Raw genomic sequence first — 19,486 nt, 5'->3', positions numbered from 1 at the left:
CCATAAATCCATAACAATGGCAAAGGGAGACATCATTACTATTTGAGATAAATTAATATACTTGAATATTTTCCCACATAAATTCACTAACTATTCAAAAAACTTCACAGGACTTTTGAATTTCCGTTGTTTGTTTTACTGATTATGACAGCTCACAAAGCAGTATGTGTAACTTTCAATAATAATTTAGTGATGAAATATTACCAAACAAGAGGAGAGGATTTTGATTACCTATGGTATTAGTTTATATCACTGTGTAACGAATCTTCATAAAAATATAATTTTATAAAACATATTACCACGTGTTATCAGCTGGGTCCCAGACACAGAGTCTGTCAGAGTCCAGTGAAGATGTTGGCCAGACTACATTGTCATCAGAAGGAATGGCTGGGAAGAATCTGCTTCCAAACTCATTCGGCTTTGGTGGAAGTTATTTCCTTGTGGTTGCATGACTGGTCTTTTTGCTGGTTGTAGTTGCAGGTCCACATTCGTTCTAGAGGCTGCCTGCGGTCCTTAGAGGCCACTCATAGTTCCTTGCCATGAAGACTTTTCCAACATGGCTGCTTACTTCTTAAAGCCTGTAAGGAGATCCAGTCTCAGTTGGCCAAGTCTTGTAAAAGGTAACCTCATCACCGGAGTCACGTCTCATCACCATTCCCATGTTCCATTGGTTAGAAGTCCCAGCTCCTGCCCACATTCAAGGGTAAGGGGTTATACAAATGTGTGACCACCATGAAGTCAAGATTATGTGGGTCACTTAGGGTCTAACTGCCACAACTACATATTTGGATATAATTTCAAAGAAAGACTCTGAAAAAGCATAAAGAATTGTGGGAATTGCCTGAGAATTGAGGATGTTTATCCGCAATGCCTGTAAGGCTTACATTAAACAAGTCTAGCTTACTGAGCAAGTTTTAAAAAATGGGTTTGTATGACTTTACTTATTGGGAAAAGCTATTTGACTTGTCTTTGAGGGGAAAAATAATTAAAAAATACACATATACTCTCTCTGCAAAACAATTCCTGGAATATGATCTAACAGAAAAGCCCAGCAGACCTGATTCAAACCTGATGTGAACACAGAATGCTTTGAAATGAGTAAATTTAATTATTAAACCTAATTTTTCAGGTGAGGAAACTGAAACACTGGGGTTAAGTATCTTTTGCAGAGTCACACAGCTAAAGAATTTTGGAGCAGGAATTCAAATTCAGGCAGCTGGCTTCAGACCTCATGCTATTAAACCTGATATTAAACTTGACATCCATCTTACATGCAAATGTTACTCTCTCTATCAGGAAAATAACGCATTTATAAAACCCAGCTCAGATGTTACTTCCAACCAACAAATTTCCTGGACACACTAAGTAATAGAGTTAATCACACTGTCCTGTAAGTACTACCCACAGTATCCGGGCTCTACCACATTGTAATGCAATAGGTGTGTTCACACTGTTTGTCTCTCCTGGTGAATAGTTAATTCATCAGAGCATGACTGTGTTGTGTGTCCCATTATCCTTAGTAAATAATGTAGTGCCTTGTGTATAGGAAGAAATTAACCTTGATGGCTTTCAAGTTCCACCCCAAACAGTCAAGCCATGTTGATTGAAAAGTAGCTCCTCAGTTTGAGAGATTACCATCAGAGTATTTGAAACAAGATTGTATCCTTGGGGACTCCATATTGAGGACATTTTCTTCATAGGATTCTAAGGTCTAATGACTTGGCCTGATCCTAACCTAATCCTTTAGAAGGCTAGAGAATAAAATTAAATATGTTTTTCACTTTTCCAGTGGAGTAAGCAGGGTTTTATTGTGCTTCTTGAATCATTGTCACACTAGTAATCTCTTCAAAAGCGAATTTGTTCTGGAAAATAATGGGTTAGAGGCCTCTGTGGAGGAATACAGTAGTGGAATATTTTGAAATAATTGTAAAGCAAAACAGTTAATTGTGTTTTCAAGCTCTTTGAAATATATACGTAAGATGTTATGTGCCTGAGGTTGAACAAAAAGATAAATAGTTACAGTCATTACCCAATAATGTACCAATTATAAATAGCATTGTGTGTACATGTCCTCTATTATAAAATCAGAACGGGATGAAAAAGATTATAATCACGTTAATAATTTGACTTGCTTCATTCATCTTTTGAGTTATCTTTTCATAAAATTAGATACTGTGTTATTTCCTTCTGGAAAGTACAATTGTGCATGTGAGGAGAATGTTTTCATGTTAATCAATGCTGACAAGAATATTACACTTAAAAAACACAGAAGGCAGGCAGGTTGGGGGTTGGAGGACAGACAAATGAAGAAGACCAGACTGAAATTATTAGTTGCCAGAAATATATCTATTGACTTTTTACATTTTTAGAGGTACCTCTGTTAGCTTCCCAAAATACAGCTGTTTACAGTGATTGATAAGTTCCCGTGCTTTTAAGCTTATTCACATCCATTAGTTCTGCATTTTTCCCCTGTTAAAAATCTGAAGCTGTCACACTGAAGTAGCATGATCAGCTAATGTTCCTGCCAGATTCAAAGCATGTCCCCAGGGGTGGCAAAAGTATTCAAAATCTCAAAGAAATGGCTTTTTACATGTTGCCTGTTGACTTGGTCACTCCATTTGCTGTATCAGAAATGTTGAAATAAATATCAGGCAATTATAGAAATAGGACTTTGATGATCAATTTTCTATAAATATTTTATGTTTAGCCCAAACAAAAGAAGGCATTTGGAATTCACTATTTTATATAAAACTTTTATTTTAAAATAGTATGTAGTATATTTTCAAAATTGGTTAATTAATTTTCTAGTTTTCACTTCAAATAATGATTATTTACTCTATTCCCTCTAGCATTAGATTATTTTCGTGCAAACTGGGTTTTTTTTCTTTTTTTCTTTTTCCTGTAATAGTTTTAGAGTTTATGCCTTAACACATTTAGGTATATTTTGTAGGAACAAAGGGAAAAAGTATCAGGGAGAGGAAATGATTTCTAAAATGTAAATTCCAAAGACAGGGAATGTTAAAAGTGTTTGCCAGTCCTGTTTCTTACAGAGCACAGAACTCAGATGCTCTTACAAAGATACAGGATAAATCACATCATTTCCTGCTCCATCATCAGAATATTATTATATGAATTAGATCACTTTTTTAAAAAAGAACATGGCCTTAGTACAGAACAACAGCAAAAGCCTGGGGAAGGAGAGGAGTGCACCATGAGGAGTCGATGGGGAGCAGAAGCCAGTTCATTTACTGATTTGGTTCGTGTGCAAAATAATTGCTAAATAATTGCATATATGTGAGACTCTGGGTATTTTCAAAATCAGCTGGCAAAATTGTGTTATTTCCTACCCTCTGCTGGCTTTCACGGGTTCTCTGTTCTCTCTCCTTTTCCTCCATTCTCCTCTTACCCTAATTCCTGACCACTGTAATCCAATACACTAAGGTTTTAGGATTTGGACGATTAAGGTTATCCATGGAATTGTTTGGAAATGTAGACCTGTAATGGAGAGGGGAGAAAATGAAGAAATAGAAGCTGTACAAAAATAGTCAATACTGAGGCCAGGTACCGTGCATGGCTCATGCCTGTAATCTCAGCACTATGGGATGCTGAAGTGGGCAGATCACTGGAGGTCAGGAGTTTGAGACCAGCTGGGCCAACATGGTGAAACCTCATCTTTACTAAAAAATACGAAAATTATCCAGGCTTGGTTGTGGGTGCCTGTAATCCCAGCTACTCGGGAGGCTGGGGCAGGAGAATCGCTTGAACCTGGGAGGCAGAGGTTGCAGTGAGCCGAGATTGCGCCATTGCACTCCAGCCTGGGCAACAAGAGTGAAACTCTGTCTCAAAAGAAAAAAAAAAAAAAAGAAAGAAAGAAAATAGTCGATACCGAGACCTGGAAACTGAGAGCGTTCACGAATGCTGCATCCAAAGAATATTTTGTACTACGTCTTATTCATTATACAAATCAAGCAAATAAGCACACTCTGTTGTTCACATGTGACACTATATAGGTCAACGGGGTGAGAGAGCCGCCCAGAAACAGACACACAGTTTTGTTATCAGATATTCTGGAGAGGTTTCTCTGAGGCAGTGGCATCTGAAGAATATACAGATGTTAACCAAATGAAGCAGGTGGGTTTGGGGAAAAAAGTATTCCAAGGAGAGGGGCAGGGTGCGGGACAACTAAGGAGCAAGAGTGACTAGAATACTTTGATGAAGTGGAAAAAACACTCCAATGAGTGAGCGCGTATGAAGAAAAGGGTGGAGAGCAGATTATTGAGGTCCATTTAGATCATGTTTTACATCCTGGACAGCATCCTTAAAATAATAAGGAGCCACTAAAAGTTTGAAGAAGGGCAATGACATGTTCCAATTTGCTTTTTTACAAGATCACTCTGACTTCTGCCTGGAGTAGCGTATAAAGGGACTAAGCACGATACCAGGTGGCACATAGGAGCTGAAGTGGCTCTTGTCAAAATAAGGTGATGGGGATGGGAGTGGATTTGTTTCCTAGGCTGCTACAACAGAGTACTGTGAATGGAGTAGCTTAAAATAACAGAAATCTATTCTCTCCCAGTTTGGGATGGAGGTTTCAGCAGGACATGCTCTCTCTAAAGACCTTAGGGGAAAATCTGTTCAATGTCCTTCTCTTAGCTTCCAGTGTTGCTGGCAATCCATGGAGCTCCTTGCTTGTTGGAATATCACTCCATCATCACGGTGTTCTTCCTGTACGTCTTCACCTTCTCTTCTCCGTGTATGTCTGCCTCTGTACCTCTTCTCCTCTTCCAACAAGGACCCCAGTCATAATGGAATAGAGCCACTCTAATGACCTCATTTTAACTGATTACATCTGCAAATATCCTATTTCTAAACAAGGTCATATTCATAGGTATTGCAGATTAAGACTGCAATATATCTTTCTTGGGGATATAGTTTAAGCCCAAACAGGGGATTATTGAAAGGAAGTGAGATAAGGGTTAGTGGAAAGAAAACATGTAAAGGTTTTAAAATATATTTTTGGTGGTAGACTCAACAGGACTTCATGATTAAGTCTGAGTTTAGGGATGGAAGCAGAGTCGTGGTTGACTTCCAGGTTTCTTCCAGATCATGATGCCATTTGTTGAGACACAAAATCCAACGGATCAAGTAAGTGGTGGGTTGAACATGGGTTCATTTTTTGACATGCCAAGTTTGATCTGTCTGTGAAATTTTTATGTGGAGCTGTAGATTTGGTGGTTAAAAATGTCTTTGGAATTCAAATGAGAGATTTGAGTTGGAGAGATAAGTGTGGGAGTCATTTCTATTCAAATTATCATCAAAGCTATGCAAGTAGATAACTTTCCTCAACCAGATAATGTTTAGTCAGAATAGAAGAAACCTTGACATCAACATTAAACATTTTAAAGAACAATGTGGACTATTTCAGACTAATATGCACAAAAAGGACCAGACTAACCCTGCCATAAGAAAAAACAAACCATCAAGAAACAGGACATTTGAAACGATGGTTTTAGAGACAAAAAACATCAGGCAGCCAAGGACAGAAAAATAAGCAAATACATTGAGCCCAACAATTGCCTGAGATTACCTAAGTTCAGGTAAAAGACAAGATTGTCTGCACTCAATATTTCTATTTAATTTGACATTGAAATTTGCATTCATAGTAGTAAGGCAGCAATAAATAAAAGGCATCCAAATTGTATAGGAAGAAATAAACTGGTTTTATCTGTAGACAATATCATAAACTATATAAATAACTATGAAACATACAAAAAGGTATAAGAGCTAATGCATGATTTTAGTGAGGTTTCAAAATTCAAATTTAATATATAACATTAAAATCACTTGATACAAGAGCAAAGAACAATATGTAATTGAATTTTAAAAAATTGTACTTATAATAGCAAAAAAATAAAATATTTCCAGATAAATCTGACAAAATTTGTGAAAGTTTCACACAGTTAAAAATGGAAAACACTAAGGAAAAATTAATGATTACCTAAATAAATGCAGAAAGATACATTTTTAATGGGTTAGAAGACAATATTCTTAAGATGTCAGTTGTCCCCAAATTCATCTATAGCTTCCATGTAATCCCAGCAAGCTACATTGTGGAAATTGACAAGCTGAATTTAAAATTCCTATGTAAACGCAAAAGAATTATTATAGCTGTAACACTTTTCTAAAAGAACAAAACTGGGAATAAGTATATTTTTAAGACAGTTATTAGCATTAAGATAGACAAATCAATAGGATAAAATAGAAAGTAAAAAAAAAATAGACCTATACATATATGGACAACTGATTTTGGCCAAGGGGCAAAGGAAACTTGTTGGGAGAATAGCAATATCATATTTTCAACAAATGATGTTGGAACATCTGGGTATTCATTACAAAACGGTTAATCTTTGATCCATATTTAACATTTAACTCAAGTTGAATTATAGATGTTAGTGTAAAATCTTAAACTATAAAACTCATGGAAGAAAACATATGAGACTAACAGTGTCAATTAGCGTTAAGTAAAGATGTATTAGATGCAACAGAACAAAACGTGATCCATGCAAGAATAAATGTGATAAACTGGACTTCATAAAAATTAAACAATCACAACAACAAAAAATAACAAAGAAATTGAAAAACAGCTTCTGCTCTTTAAAAGTCATTATTAAGAGAATTAAAAGACAATTCTCCATGGTACACAAGAAAAGATTTACAAAGGATATATCTAATGTAAGATTTGTATCCAGAAAGTATAAAGAAACCTCAATGCTCAATAAGAGAAAAAAAAATAAAAATGAGCAAAAGCTTTAGCAGACCACTGGAAAAAAATGGGTAGAGAATATGCATATGAAAAGATGCTCAATATCATTAGTCATTAGGAAAATGCAAATGAAAGCATAACGAGATAGCACTGAACTCTTTTTTAAAAGTCTAAAACTAAAAATGCTGACCATACCAAGTGTTGGTGAGAATATGGAGAAACTAGAACACTCATATCCTGTCTGTAGGAATGCAAAATGGTTAAATTACTTTGAAAAACAATAATGAAGCAGATTCCTTAAATAAAGGGTGATCTATCCAACTACTATTAGATCTATTCAATTGATCTAGGTATTTACCCATGGAAGTAAAAGCATATGTTCATTATAAGACTTCTACACAAATTATCACATCTTTACTTACAGCAGCTGAAACCTGGAAACAACTCTAATGCCCATCAACAGAGGAATGGATGGATAAAGAAACTGATGCAGTGGAATACGACTCAACAAAGATGAGACTAAAAATAATTATACTGAGTAAAAGAATCCAAACAAAATAGAGCAAACACTGTGCCATCCTGTTTATACCTTACTCCAGTAAATGCAAACTAATACACAATGACAAAAATTACTTATTTGAGAACTGGGGAGAGGAAGGAGAGGGAAAGGGGTAGATAAAGAAAAGAGGAGAGATTAAAAGGAGCATAAGAAAACCTCAGAGAATAATAGGTTTGTGGTAAACATTACCGTGGTAATGTTTTTAGGGTATATTCACATGTAAAAACTTATCCAATTATACATTTTAAATATGTACAGTTTAGTGTGTCAGTTATGCCTCTGTAAAGTTGATTTTTAAAAAAGTTCCTATTTCCAAGTTCACAATTTCATTTGAACTCTTAAAAACTGGCCGGGTGCAGTGGCTCATGCCTGTAATCCCAGCACTTTGAGGAGCAGAAGCAGGCAGATCACGAGGTTAGGAGTTTGACACCAGCCTGAACAACATGGTGAAACCCTGTCTCTACTAAAAATACAAAAAGTAGCCAGACGTGGTGGTGGGCACCTGTAATTCCAGTTCCAGGAGGCTGAGGCAGGAGAATTGCTTGTACCTGGGAGGCGGAAGTTGCAGTGAGCCGTGATCGCACCACTGCACTCCAGCTTGGGTGACAGAGTGAGACTCCATCTCGAAGAAAAAAAAAAAAAAAAAACTTACACCAAGGTCAAAGCAGAGGAGCTGGCAAAAGAGACTGAGAAAAAGAGCAGAGTGATAGAGAATAAGAAATGAGAGCTCCCACGGAAGCTAAGGGTAGGAACCACACAGTCCTTCCTCATGCTACTTAGAAGTTAAAAGAAAATGAGAGTTAAAAAATGCCATTCGATTCAGAAGTAACATTATGGACTAATGAAAAGGAAATTAGATAAATAAGGCATGAGACAAAAGAAAGTAGGTTGACTGAGAAATGATGAAATAGAGGTAGCAAGTAATATGGTTTGGCTGTGTCCCTACCCATATCTCATCTTGAATTGTAGTTTCCACAATCCCACGTGTCATGGGAGGGACCCAGTGGGAGGTAATTGAATCATGGGGGCAGGTCTTTCCTGTGCTGTTCTCGTGATAGTGAATAAGTCTCATGAGATCTGATGGTTTTATAAAGGGGAATTTTTCTACACAGGCTCTCTCTCTTGACCGCTGCCGTATAAGTCCCTTTGCTCTTCCTTCATCTTCTGCCATAATTGTAAGGCCTTCCCAGCCATGTGGAAAGGTGAGTCAATTAAACCTCTTTCCTTTGTCTCAGGTATGTCTTTACTAGCAGTGTGAGAACAGACTAATACAGCAAGTATAAAAAGCATTAAATGTTTGTCTTCTAAAGGAAGAGAGGAGAGTAGAGAGAGAGAGATTGTTAGCTGAAGGGTAAAGGATTCTTGTTATTAAGATATCAGAGCCTAGAACATATTTAAATACTGATGAGAAGGATACAAGGGAGAGAGAAAATTTGAATCAATAGTTTGTTTCCACTACCACAGAAAAGGATGAGATCCAGAGGTTTGATAGAGGAATGAGTTTTCCTCATTGGAGAGATAAGAGCAGATGGGTTTGAATGCTGGATCCTAAGGGTGGGATATTAAGGGAGTCTGTTTTTTATGGCTTTTATTTTCTCTTTGATCTTGGCAGAAAGGATGTCTGCCAAGATTTAAGGGTTTGGACAGGAGGATCATAGTTTTAATGAATAAAAACATATATGAAATAGCCACTTCAGAGAGTGGGGCAGACAGTATGTGTTTTAGTTTAGACCAGAGTCCCTGGAGTTATAGGGGTTTGAATTCAAATCCTAGCTCCTCCATTCACCTGTGGTACTGTGAACAATGACAGAACCAAGTTAAGACCCCAAATCTTCTTTAAAGTGGGATGATAATGGCATGTTCACCATAGGCTTCTTGGGAGTAATAAATGAAATACTTTAGTTCAACTGTTTTCACAGGTCCTGACGCTGGGTTTTGAATAAATTGTGCCCAGGACTATTGCTATTATAAAGCAAAATGAAAAAACACAATGGCCCGATTAATATGTTTCCAAGGAGTTCAATACTAAGAAGAAAAGTATTGTTGGAAATGGAAATCCACATTACTAGGTTAACATGTGGAGATCTTGCTCAAAGAGGAGGCAGGTTTAGATGCTGTGATACTTTTAGATGTCAAATGGACTGGATTATGGAAATACCCAGAGAACTGGGAAAGCATGATTTTTGGTGTTTCTGTGAGGATGTTTCCAGAAGACTTTGGCATCTGCGTCAGTGGACTGAGTGAGGAAGAGCCCTCCTTATCGTGGGCAGGTGCCGTCTCATCAGCTGATGGCCCAGATGGAATAAGATAGAGGAAGGAATATGTGTTTCTCTCCTTCTTAGGGCTGGAACTTACTCTTCATTCCCTGCTCTTGGACAACAGAACTCCACTTTTTGGACTCTAGGTATTACACTAGCACCCCACTTCCCATAGCCGAGTTCTTACTCCTTAGATCTTGGTCTGAGAGTTACACCATTGGCTTCCAGGGCCACACTACTCCATGCCGGGATCTCCAGCTTGCAGACGGCTTGTCTGGAGGCTTTTCAGTCTCTATAATAATGAGCCAATTCTCCTAACAAATGCTATCTATCTATCTATCTATCTATCTATCTATCTATCTATCTATGTATCCATCCATCCATCCATCTATGTATCTATTATCTATATCTATCCTATTGGTTCTATCTGTCTGGAGAACCGTAATACAGATGCCAGCAAACCAAAACCAAGTGGCAAATGTCTACCATTGACATTCCTCTCCTTCCTTAATGACTCTTAGGAACCAAAAACACATGTAAAATTCCATGTAATACACAAGCCAGAAAAGGTAAAATATTGTATCTGCTAGTTCACACAGCTCATTTCACTACCACAATCTACCATTATTCAAATACTGATTTAGAAAATGACAACCTTCAAAAGACTAAAATCATCAATTTTTACTTAGAAGAAAAAGAAATGAAATTTTAATGACAGGGAATTTTAATCTTACTATTTCAATTTATAAGATGTGACTGGCTGAATATTGTTATGTACTAAAATGATAAATACTATGTGTTATTAAATATTTTGTCACTGAAAAATGACCTATTATTCTGACCTATTTTATTTTCAGGGGTACTTATAGATAAAGGAGTTTATAAAGGCTTCTGCTAAAGAAGACATCAGAGAAAATGTCTTCCAATTGATTTATCTTGCTTTATTTCTGAGCATCTTGACTCCAACTGTATTGCAATTAAAAATAATTTTTTTAAATGGTGGAGACTCTGATTTGTCCTATGCCCCTTCTTCTAAATTCCAAGAGTCTATGTGAACTCTTTCTATGAGTTTCTTAAAATTCACGAAAGTAGTCTCTACTGGTTTAAATGGGGTCCCCTCAAAATTTATGTCATTTCCGGAACCCCAGAATGTGCCCTTATTTGGAAATAGGGTCATTGTGGATGTACTTAGTTAAGATGAGGTAATACTAGAGTAGAGTGGGCTCTACATCCAATATTGCTGGTGTCTTTCTAGGAAGAGGAGCAGAGCCACAGGGAATGGTGACCATGTGAAGACAGAGGTAGAGATTGACTGATGTGCCTGCCAGCCAAGGAAGGTGGCGCATTGCCGGCCACCACCAGGAAGTCGGAGAGAAGCCTGGCACAGATTCTCCATCCAGTATGAACCAGCCTGTGTGTTAATTTCAGACTTCTACCCTCCAGAACTATGAGACAATAAATTGCCTAAAACTAGTTTAAGCCACTCGGTTTGCAATAGTGTATTATGTCAGCCCTAAAAAGCTAATACAAAGCCCTAGAGAATTTCAATAAAGGTGTCAGGAAATATAGATCACAGACAATACTGATAGGACCTTCTAACATTCTTACACTTCTGTAATGTTTGTTGCTCTTTCGGTCTTTCCTATTTTCTTTTATTGTGATTGGCAAAAATCCCTTGAAAAAACCAAGAAACAATACGAACAGAAACAAAGCTATGTACTTGTTTTGGGAAGCAACCTCAAATGGAAAGATGGGGGCTGTGTTCTAAAAGGTGAGGAGAAATTTAGAGCGAAGATAAAGAGATAAAGATAAATGGTCCTGTGCACCACTGAATTCTGAGAGCTCTGAACAAAACTTAAGAATATGTTAGTGCCCAGTGAATAGTTGTTGAATGAATGGATGAATCAACAAATAAATGAATTGATGAGATAATCAATCTGTGAGACAAAAAGCAACACAAATGAGTAGACAAGAGTGGGTTAGTTTGACTAAAAATTGAAGATCACCCATTTTTTCAGCCAAGTAGGCGGGCATCTGCTATTTGCCAGGCATGGGTATTGGTGTTTGGCGTAATGAAATAGCAAAACAAAGTCCTACTGTCAAGGAACATAGACTCTTGGAATTTAGAAGAAGGGGCATAGGACAAATCAGAGTCTCTGCCATTTAAAACAATTATTTTTAATTGCAATACAGTTGGAGTCAAGATGCTCAGAAATAAAGCAAGATAAATCAATTGGTTTAAAATATCTTTCACACTACCCTTCCATGGAAGGTGCAGAGAAGGGTCTAGTCTAAATGTAGGCAACTGGAGACTCCCTTTTCCTATATTCCTTTAAACCCTATGCCCCAAAATATGTAATCAAGTCTATTCTTGAACAGAAAAGAACACAGTGCCCTTTCTCTTTGGAATTTTATATAAGCCCCTAAGAAAAGCTGCTATTGTCCTAGTTTGTAAAAGTACAAATGGGTGAGTATGCATCTGCTCTGTTCAGTTGGAAAATTAGTACAGGTTTCAGCACTCCTCGATACCAATTGACTATTGAATGTGTACTAAGGCAAGCTTCTGTACAGACCAGTAAACCACATGATTGCAGAAATCCTCTAATTAAAGAAACACATCATAATCTTCCTGGTGAATCTGAAGAAAAGGTTTTTTAGAAAAGTACATCTGTATAAGGTACATTTGTGTAAAAAACAATCATTTTTTCATTGAAGTGCAGCTGTATTGTTAGATGTTGTTCTAAGAAAACTCAGCTTAAAATTTCTTATAGGCTGCTTTGGCTTAAAATAATTGCCTAACTGGATGGTCACAAATGACCAAGAAACCAAATATATTTCATAGTATTAACTATCATTACAAACTGTTAAATAATACTGCACAGTAGAGATCTTTTGAAAAATATTTTAAATGATAGATTCTATTTTGGTTTGAGGCAAAGACTTAAACATAACAAGTTAAATAAATTTTTAATGAGATTTTACAAGTGAAATAATTAATGTTCAAGACATAGAATCATGCCTTTTGGAAATGACTCTCATGATATTCTATTATTTTAAAAACTATGTGCCTATTTTTAGGAATTAAATTGCTCTGGTAGATACCTGATAAATATCTATCTCACAAATCATGTTTTTCTGTCATAAGTAAATTTTTTAAATGTTTTAGTTTATAGTTTGGCTCTGTCACCCAGGCTGGACTGCAGTGCTGTGATCTCGGTTGACTGAATACTCTCCTTTCTGGGTTCAAGGGATCCTCCCCCCTCAGCTTCCCAAGAAGCTGGGGCTACAGGCATGCACCAACATGTCTGGCTAATTTTTAAATTCTTTGTAGAGATGGCATCTAGGTTTCCCTGGTTGGTCTTGAACTCCTGGGCTCAAGCAGTCCTCCTACTTTGGCCTTCCAAAGTATGGGATTACAAGCGTGAGCCACTATGCCTGGTTAGTTTCTAATTTTTACATTCAGTTCATTTTTATGTGACTGGCATTTGTGTAGGATTATTTTTATAACCAATATGTTTTAGGTATGTAACCCAGAAGTAAATCACTAATTAATCTGCACCGGAGGAAGTATAATTTAGGGAGAGTAGAAACTCTATCTGATAGACTGCACTGAAGGTAAAGTGTCACAGCCTTGAAGAGCCTCAGTGACTTTGGGAAAAACAAGCACCAAGACTGACCTTCCAGATCCAAGGTCTGGTAGCAGGATGGTTTTCATTTCCATCTGTTGGAGGTCTCAGCTTCTGACATAAAGGCCTGCTTTATACAAAATGAGCCTGATTGAAAGATGTAAGCCACCAGGTTAGAGGGAGAACTACAGGAGGCAGACAGGAGAAAGTAAGAGAAGAGTGACGTTGTTCTTCCACTAGCTTGTGGCTACTAACAAATTTCATCAGAAAGTTGCTGAGGATTCCTCAGAACAATTTACAGAGATAACTGTAAGCAGCAGAGGGCTATGAAAACACTCATGGGTGCTGACAGGAGCCCCTGGTGGGTGGTGGGTTGGGAATACAGGGGCTCTGTAGGGGGTGAAGGAACTGTGCGTGACACCAATCAATGGGAGCCTGGAGAAACTGAGGCAGGGACTGGAATCGTGCTGAGACTCAAACATTTTGAGTTAGAGTACTCACCAGGTACTCTAACTCAATCATATGCCTTGGGTATAAGGAAATTAGGAATAATTGGAACTGTGGCTGGCCCCAAATTTCATGCCCTATTTATAGCCATTCATCAGATTTAGAATGAGGTAAAGGAAGGATTCTTTTTATTATTTTTTAAAATACCCACCTCATTTTTTACACCCACATCATAAATCACCGAGAGGGAGAATTAGGCCTGTGGACCTCCCTTTTTGTAGTACCTCATATGTAATTTTTTTTTTTTTTTTTTTTTTTACAGATTCATGTTTTTTGGTACAAGTGAATGTTTTATAACGAAAAGGCTTTTTTGTTGTTGTTTTTATTCTCTATAAAAATACCTCTGGGTGAAAATTATTAAGAAAGCTAATTATTGTATCTTTACATGACTCTAAATTTGGTCTATTTAAAAAGTCAAAACATAGACATTTGGAAATGACTTTCTCCTTTCAGTACTGAAGTTGAGAGGGAGAAGGAAAAAAAGTGAGGAATTCCAGTGCCTGGATGTTCCCAGGCTAATTTCTAGACAAGTGAGTTTTGATAAGTTCAAGTTTCAGATAAGAATTTCTTTTTTCTTCTCTCATTGGTTTTCCCAAATCGTGAGTTAAAATGTCTCTGAAAGAGTCTGAAAAAAATATACATTAATGTGGAGAATTATTTACATAAAATTTTAATAAACTAGTATGAGAATGAGACCCTCCAATAAATATTATTTAGAATTATTTTAATAGTCCTCTCCCCTATCATAACCCATTTAAAAATGTGGGTATATATATATATATATATATGTGTATGCATTCATAAAAATTTAGTGTGCAGTTCTTAGTTTTTCTTTATGGAAAACACACAAAATAAATGTGAATAATTGAAGCCATTACACAGACATTTTTCCTCCTAAGTTCTGTAAATAGATATTCCAATAAAGACACTACCAACATCTTACATTCTGTCATAAATATAATTGAGAGTATTTACATATTAAACTTTTTAAATAAAAATGATTGGATTTCAAATTGCCTTAAAGATTCATAATGTAATATTCTTCACCCTAAATCACCCAGATTATTTCTAATTTTTTCTTTATTTTACCTTCATAAATACAGCCTTTGATTAATCTAATTTAGCGGAATTGATCAATCTGAGATATTTTTACCTGCCCGCATTACAGCATGCCATGGAATGAAAACTTACTTTGCTGCTCAAATGTATCAAACACAGTTTCTGTGGTCAAGTTCCTCTCCTTTTCTAAATTTGCTTAGAGGATCTCATAAAACGTAACTCCTCTGACAAGGGAACCATTTTAGCACCAACACTACAAAAGCTTCTGTGTTCCTAAGGGAAAGATCCTTTCCTGAATTAAATTTAACCTCTTTAGTACTCCCATTTAGCCACCTGATAAATCCACTTGAGCTATCTTTTGGGGAGAGAGAGGTATCTGGGAACAATAACACTTCCTTTTTGAACAGTTTAATAAAGCTTTGTGAGATTTCAAGATGAAAGATAATGTGTAATGCTGATAGTGCCCTCCAAGGCTCTGCATTCATGGATCCAATTACGTTTTTTGTCATGGTAAAAGCCACAGTGGATATATTAAATGAGAGTGTGGTTTAAGAATGAAGGCCCAGGAGTCTGGAGATCTGGTTTCTAAGGCTGACTTCACTTCTGCTTTCTTATCTCACTGGGAGTATGCAGCTTAACATCTTTACCTCAGTGTCTCCTTCCATAAAGTGCCCAGCAAATATCTGAGAAATTCTTTTAAAATGACAGTGCAAATTGCCATTTAGAATCACCTTGGAATGTCTAGAAAAAAATGAGGTGAATGTTCGTTCAGAAAGGGAAATACAATCTTCTGCTTAATTTCAGATTTATCATCACGTTTGTCTTTTACTTTTTAAAAGTCATGAGATTTCCAGAAGAGGAATGACATTTTCAAAGCCTTAAGGACACTTGTGAAAACACTCCTTCAACTATTCTTTATTTCTCACCAAAATTTTGACTCTGGCTTTTCTCCAACTTCCTCTCTTCCCCAATTCCCAATTCCAACTTGAAAAGAGTAATTGCAATCTTAACTTTTTCCATTCTGGAGTATTTTCTTGCAGCCGATTTGTTTCATATAATTGTAAATTTATGCATGTCAGATTTTGTTTTAGATACACGTTTGCTGGCTTTAGTCAGTCAATCCCCAAACCCTCAAACTGATTAATTTCACCGTGAAATAATTGATTACGAATTTGTAGCATTTTCTGACTTTATTTTAAAATGCAAGTTGATAGAACATTGTCATGTATTGATTAATCTACTGCCCTTTGCCTTGAGATAATTTTGAAGAAGCAGAATAGTGCCATTAGTAAGACAATATCTATATATTACAAACGATCGTGTTATTAAAATACACACGCACACACACACACATGCACGCACACACTCACACTTTCTAGTAATAAGCAGTGTTTTAAGTAAAATCTTTTGAAAGATGTTTAGCAAATCGAAACAATTTCTGTCTTCCTATGTGATGCCTGCAATTATATGGTTTAGATATTTATTGAAGGACTTGGGAAACATCATAGTCCCATTGGCATTATTCTCAGCATATCAAAGATTCATTCAGTATAAATAAATAATTTCATTACTTATAATAATAAAAGTTATCATGGAAAATTTTATAACCTAGTAAATAGGATGCCATAGAAATATTCAACACGGATAAATAAAATATATGCATAGTTTAAATTAGAACACCTGTTATAGAATGGTACAGTCTAACTCTCTGGCCAGGTAAGCTTCTAGCATGAAACTTCACACAATCATACCTACAATATATTCTTGCCTAATTCCTTGTTCCAAAGGAACGTTTGATAAGGAAGTTGAATAATTTAGCTTCCTTTTAGAGATGGTGGAGCTTATTTAAGTAGCTTTCCTGTAGTACAAAAAGATTAGGCAGCTCTGATTGGAACTCTAGATTGAAAATGAGTAGAAATAACCTCTTATAGAACACGTCTAAATTTAACTTTGCTTCACACCAATAAACTATAGCCTCTACTACTTTATAGACAGATTATAGCTCATCAGTAGGACTAAAAATCACTGTGGAATTACTCTGCAATAGTCCTGTTGCTATGTCTATAAATATAATTTCAGTGAGTGACTTTTCCATTTTCTAGCTGCTTGGCTATACTTTTTTTGCGTGGCAAACTAAAGGGCTTTAGGAATATGGTAAATGACAAATTTAAATAGCCTCAGATAAAACATGAAAGTCAACATTAAATTATTTGGTTAAAAATTATTTTCAGAACAATTTTAAAAAATAATATTTTGCAACTGATTTTAACTTAATGTTTATACTATTCTAAAAAGGTAAAAAAAAATGCAATGTTGCTTATTCTCGTTAAGCCTAACATAAAGAAAATAAAAGCATTATTTAAGGGAAAAAGTCCCATTTAATTATGTGAACACATAATTAAATAATTATCATAAGAGGCAAAAAAAGATAGATAGCATCAGATATTGTAGCTTGGTAGAGCTTCAGTACTAGGGGGTCAAACAGTTGAAAATAATCCGGGAAACAGTTTTAAGTGTTTTATATTTAAAACACCTACACACACACACACACACACACTCTCTCTCTCTCACGTAGACAGTGTGAAATTTACATTGTTCCTTTCCCATGTTATTGTTGTGTATGGGCAGGCTTATTTTTCACATATTCCCCTCTCAATAGCCTTGGGGTTCTAAAGAGAGACACAGCATTATCACCCAAGATGCTTGACAAAGATGGGTATTTTGAGGGTGATCCAGATTTACTGATGATATGAGGCCTGGAAATCTGAAAATTTAACAAACTTTCCTGGTAATTTTTATAAAAAACAAAATTCAAGGAAAACTACTGCATGAAAAAATGTGAAGAAGCCAGTGGATACTTTTTAAAAAGTGTTAAAATGGTTCCTATGTAATAGACAAATAATCTCTGAGCTAGATAAAAGTTCAACATGAAGTATAATCTAATATTAAAAAGCCCAGAGAAGCTGCTTTCATAAGTTCCAAGATTAGCATTTAGCTTTCTCCTGGTTAAAAGTTTAAAATGAAGAAGATACATACTCTGTGCAGGGCTGAGGAAGGTAAGAGACCCTAGGACACAATGATCTCTGTCAATGCCTCTGTGCCATTTCCAAATAGCCGTCCTCATGCCTTCTCTTCCATCCTTCTTTCCTTGTTACCGTCTCTCTTCCTTCTTCTCTCTGTCTCCTTTGCTGCAACAGTATTTAAGTGGATATATAATACATATTAACTCTATCACATCTTTTAACATACATGTTGGTTTAATGATTGTGGAGCGATTGTAGGAATTGTCCATTTTACTTAATTTTTCAGAGGTTTTTGGTTAAGACAAAATTCCCTCAGAGACTCAAATGTCATCTGCTGATTGAAATATACATCTGTGTTTTGAGATTAAGCCCAAATGAAGGGTGGCTTCTCTCTCTGGATCGGACTATACTTTGAGTCATTTAGTTACAGTAAAACAAAAATATCAAAATGGCAAGAAAAAATTAACTGTGGTGCCTAATTCTTTGTTCCTCATGAAATGGATTGCCTATACCATACTTAAATAACATGTGCATAGCCTTTCCAAAGCTCCAAACCTCACGATGAAATAGTCCTCTCTTCCCTTCCCTGTGTGAGTGTTGCGAAGATTCCTTTTCCCTGTCAAGGGGCCTTTCCTCCCGTGCTGACCACAAGGTAGTTTTTTGAGGGGATCTTAAGTTGTATTAGTATTTTATGAGATCTTAGATAGGGTTAAATAATTCCTCTTACTTTGGTGTGGAAAGAGAATGGAGTGTGATAGTGAATGCGGGAAAAAGTTGTGAAAGACTGTGAAATGAGCTGTAAAGATTACTAAATCACCTGACTAGCAGAGTCTTCCAAGATTTCTCTGCCTTTCATCATCTTTGAGCTATTTCGCAACTTTGTGAAATTTTAAAAATATGATATAAATGCAATTGACTTTCTTCCAGAAAAATGCAAAGAGATTGTGTCCAGTGAAAATGCTAAGGATTATTGCCCTGTGAATCGACCAGTTTTACCTATAGATGATTTTAAATTTGCCTTTGAATTGGTTGTAACATCTTATTGTTTATCTTATTAATCAAGTAAAATCTTTGATTCATGTTCATGATACATCTGTATGAGCTTACCATGTCTTTAAATACCTTATGATGTTAACATAACCTACTTTCTAGACAAATAGCACTCCCTTTCTTATTTTCAAGTAAGTAGCAAACACTTATTTGAAATTCTGAGCCCATCAATTTATTTTTTTATATGAAAGGATGAACATTTCCTAGAAGCCCTCTTGGTATCATCTAGGTAAATTTCATATCAAATCTGTGCTAATATGTTATTTGTCCTGGAACTGGTTCTTAGTCCAAATTTTATACCATTTATTCGACTCCTATATCCTTCACCTTGATCAATATAAAGTGCATTTGCCACACATTCGGTTTGGCCAATATTATTCTCTGTATAGTGGCTTTAACTCAATTATCAAACAGTATTTTAAAAATTGAATGGCCAGGTGTGGTGGCTCACATCTTCTATAATCCCAGCACTTTGGGAGGCCGAGGGGGGCGGATCACCTGAGGTCAGGAGTTGGAGACCAGCCTGGCCAACATGGTGAAACCCTGTCTCTACTAAGAATACAAAAAATTGGCCGGGCACGGTGGATCACGCCTGTAATCCCAGCATTTTGGGAGGCCGAGGCAGGCAGATCACAAGGTCA

General features: G+C 36.3%; 1 protein-coding gene across 1 annotated transcript; it reads right to left on the bottom strand.

Annotated features, from left to right (window-relative positions):
• Window positions 1-305: 305 nt before the first annotated feature.
• DAOA (D-amino acid oxidase activator) lies at window positions 306-17,896 on the bottom strand. Its single transcript, XM_054665064.1, is given in 3 exon segments — window positions 306-523; window positions 526-687; window positions 17,809-17,896. Coding segments are annotated over 3 exon segments (363 nt in total). The 3' UTR covers window positions 306-410.
• Between the last annotated feature and the right edge of the window lie 1,590 nt (window positions 17,897-19,486).

This window comes from Pan troglodytes, chromosome 14, assembly GCF_028858775.2.
Source record: "Pan troglodytes isolate AG18354 chromosome 14, NHGRI_mPanTro3-v2.0_pri, whole genome shotgun sequence".
In the NCBI taxonomy this organism is placed as follows: Eukaryota; Metazoa; Chordata; class Mammalia; order Primates; family Hominidae; genus Pan; species Pan troglodytes.
Note: the sequence above shows the minus strand (reverse complement) of the source record. Positions and strands in the feature narration are given on the sequence as shown.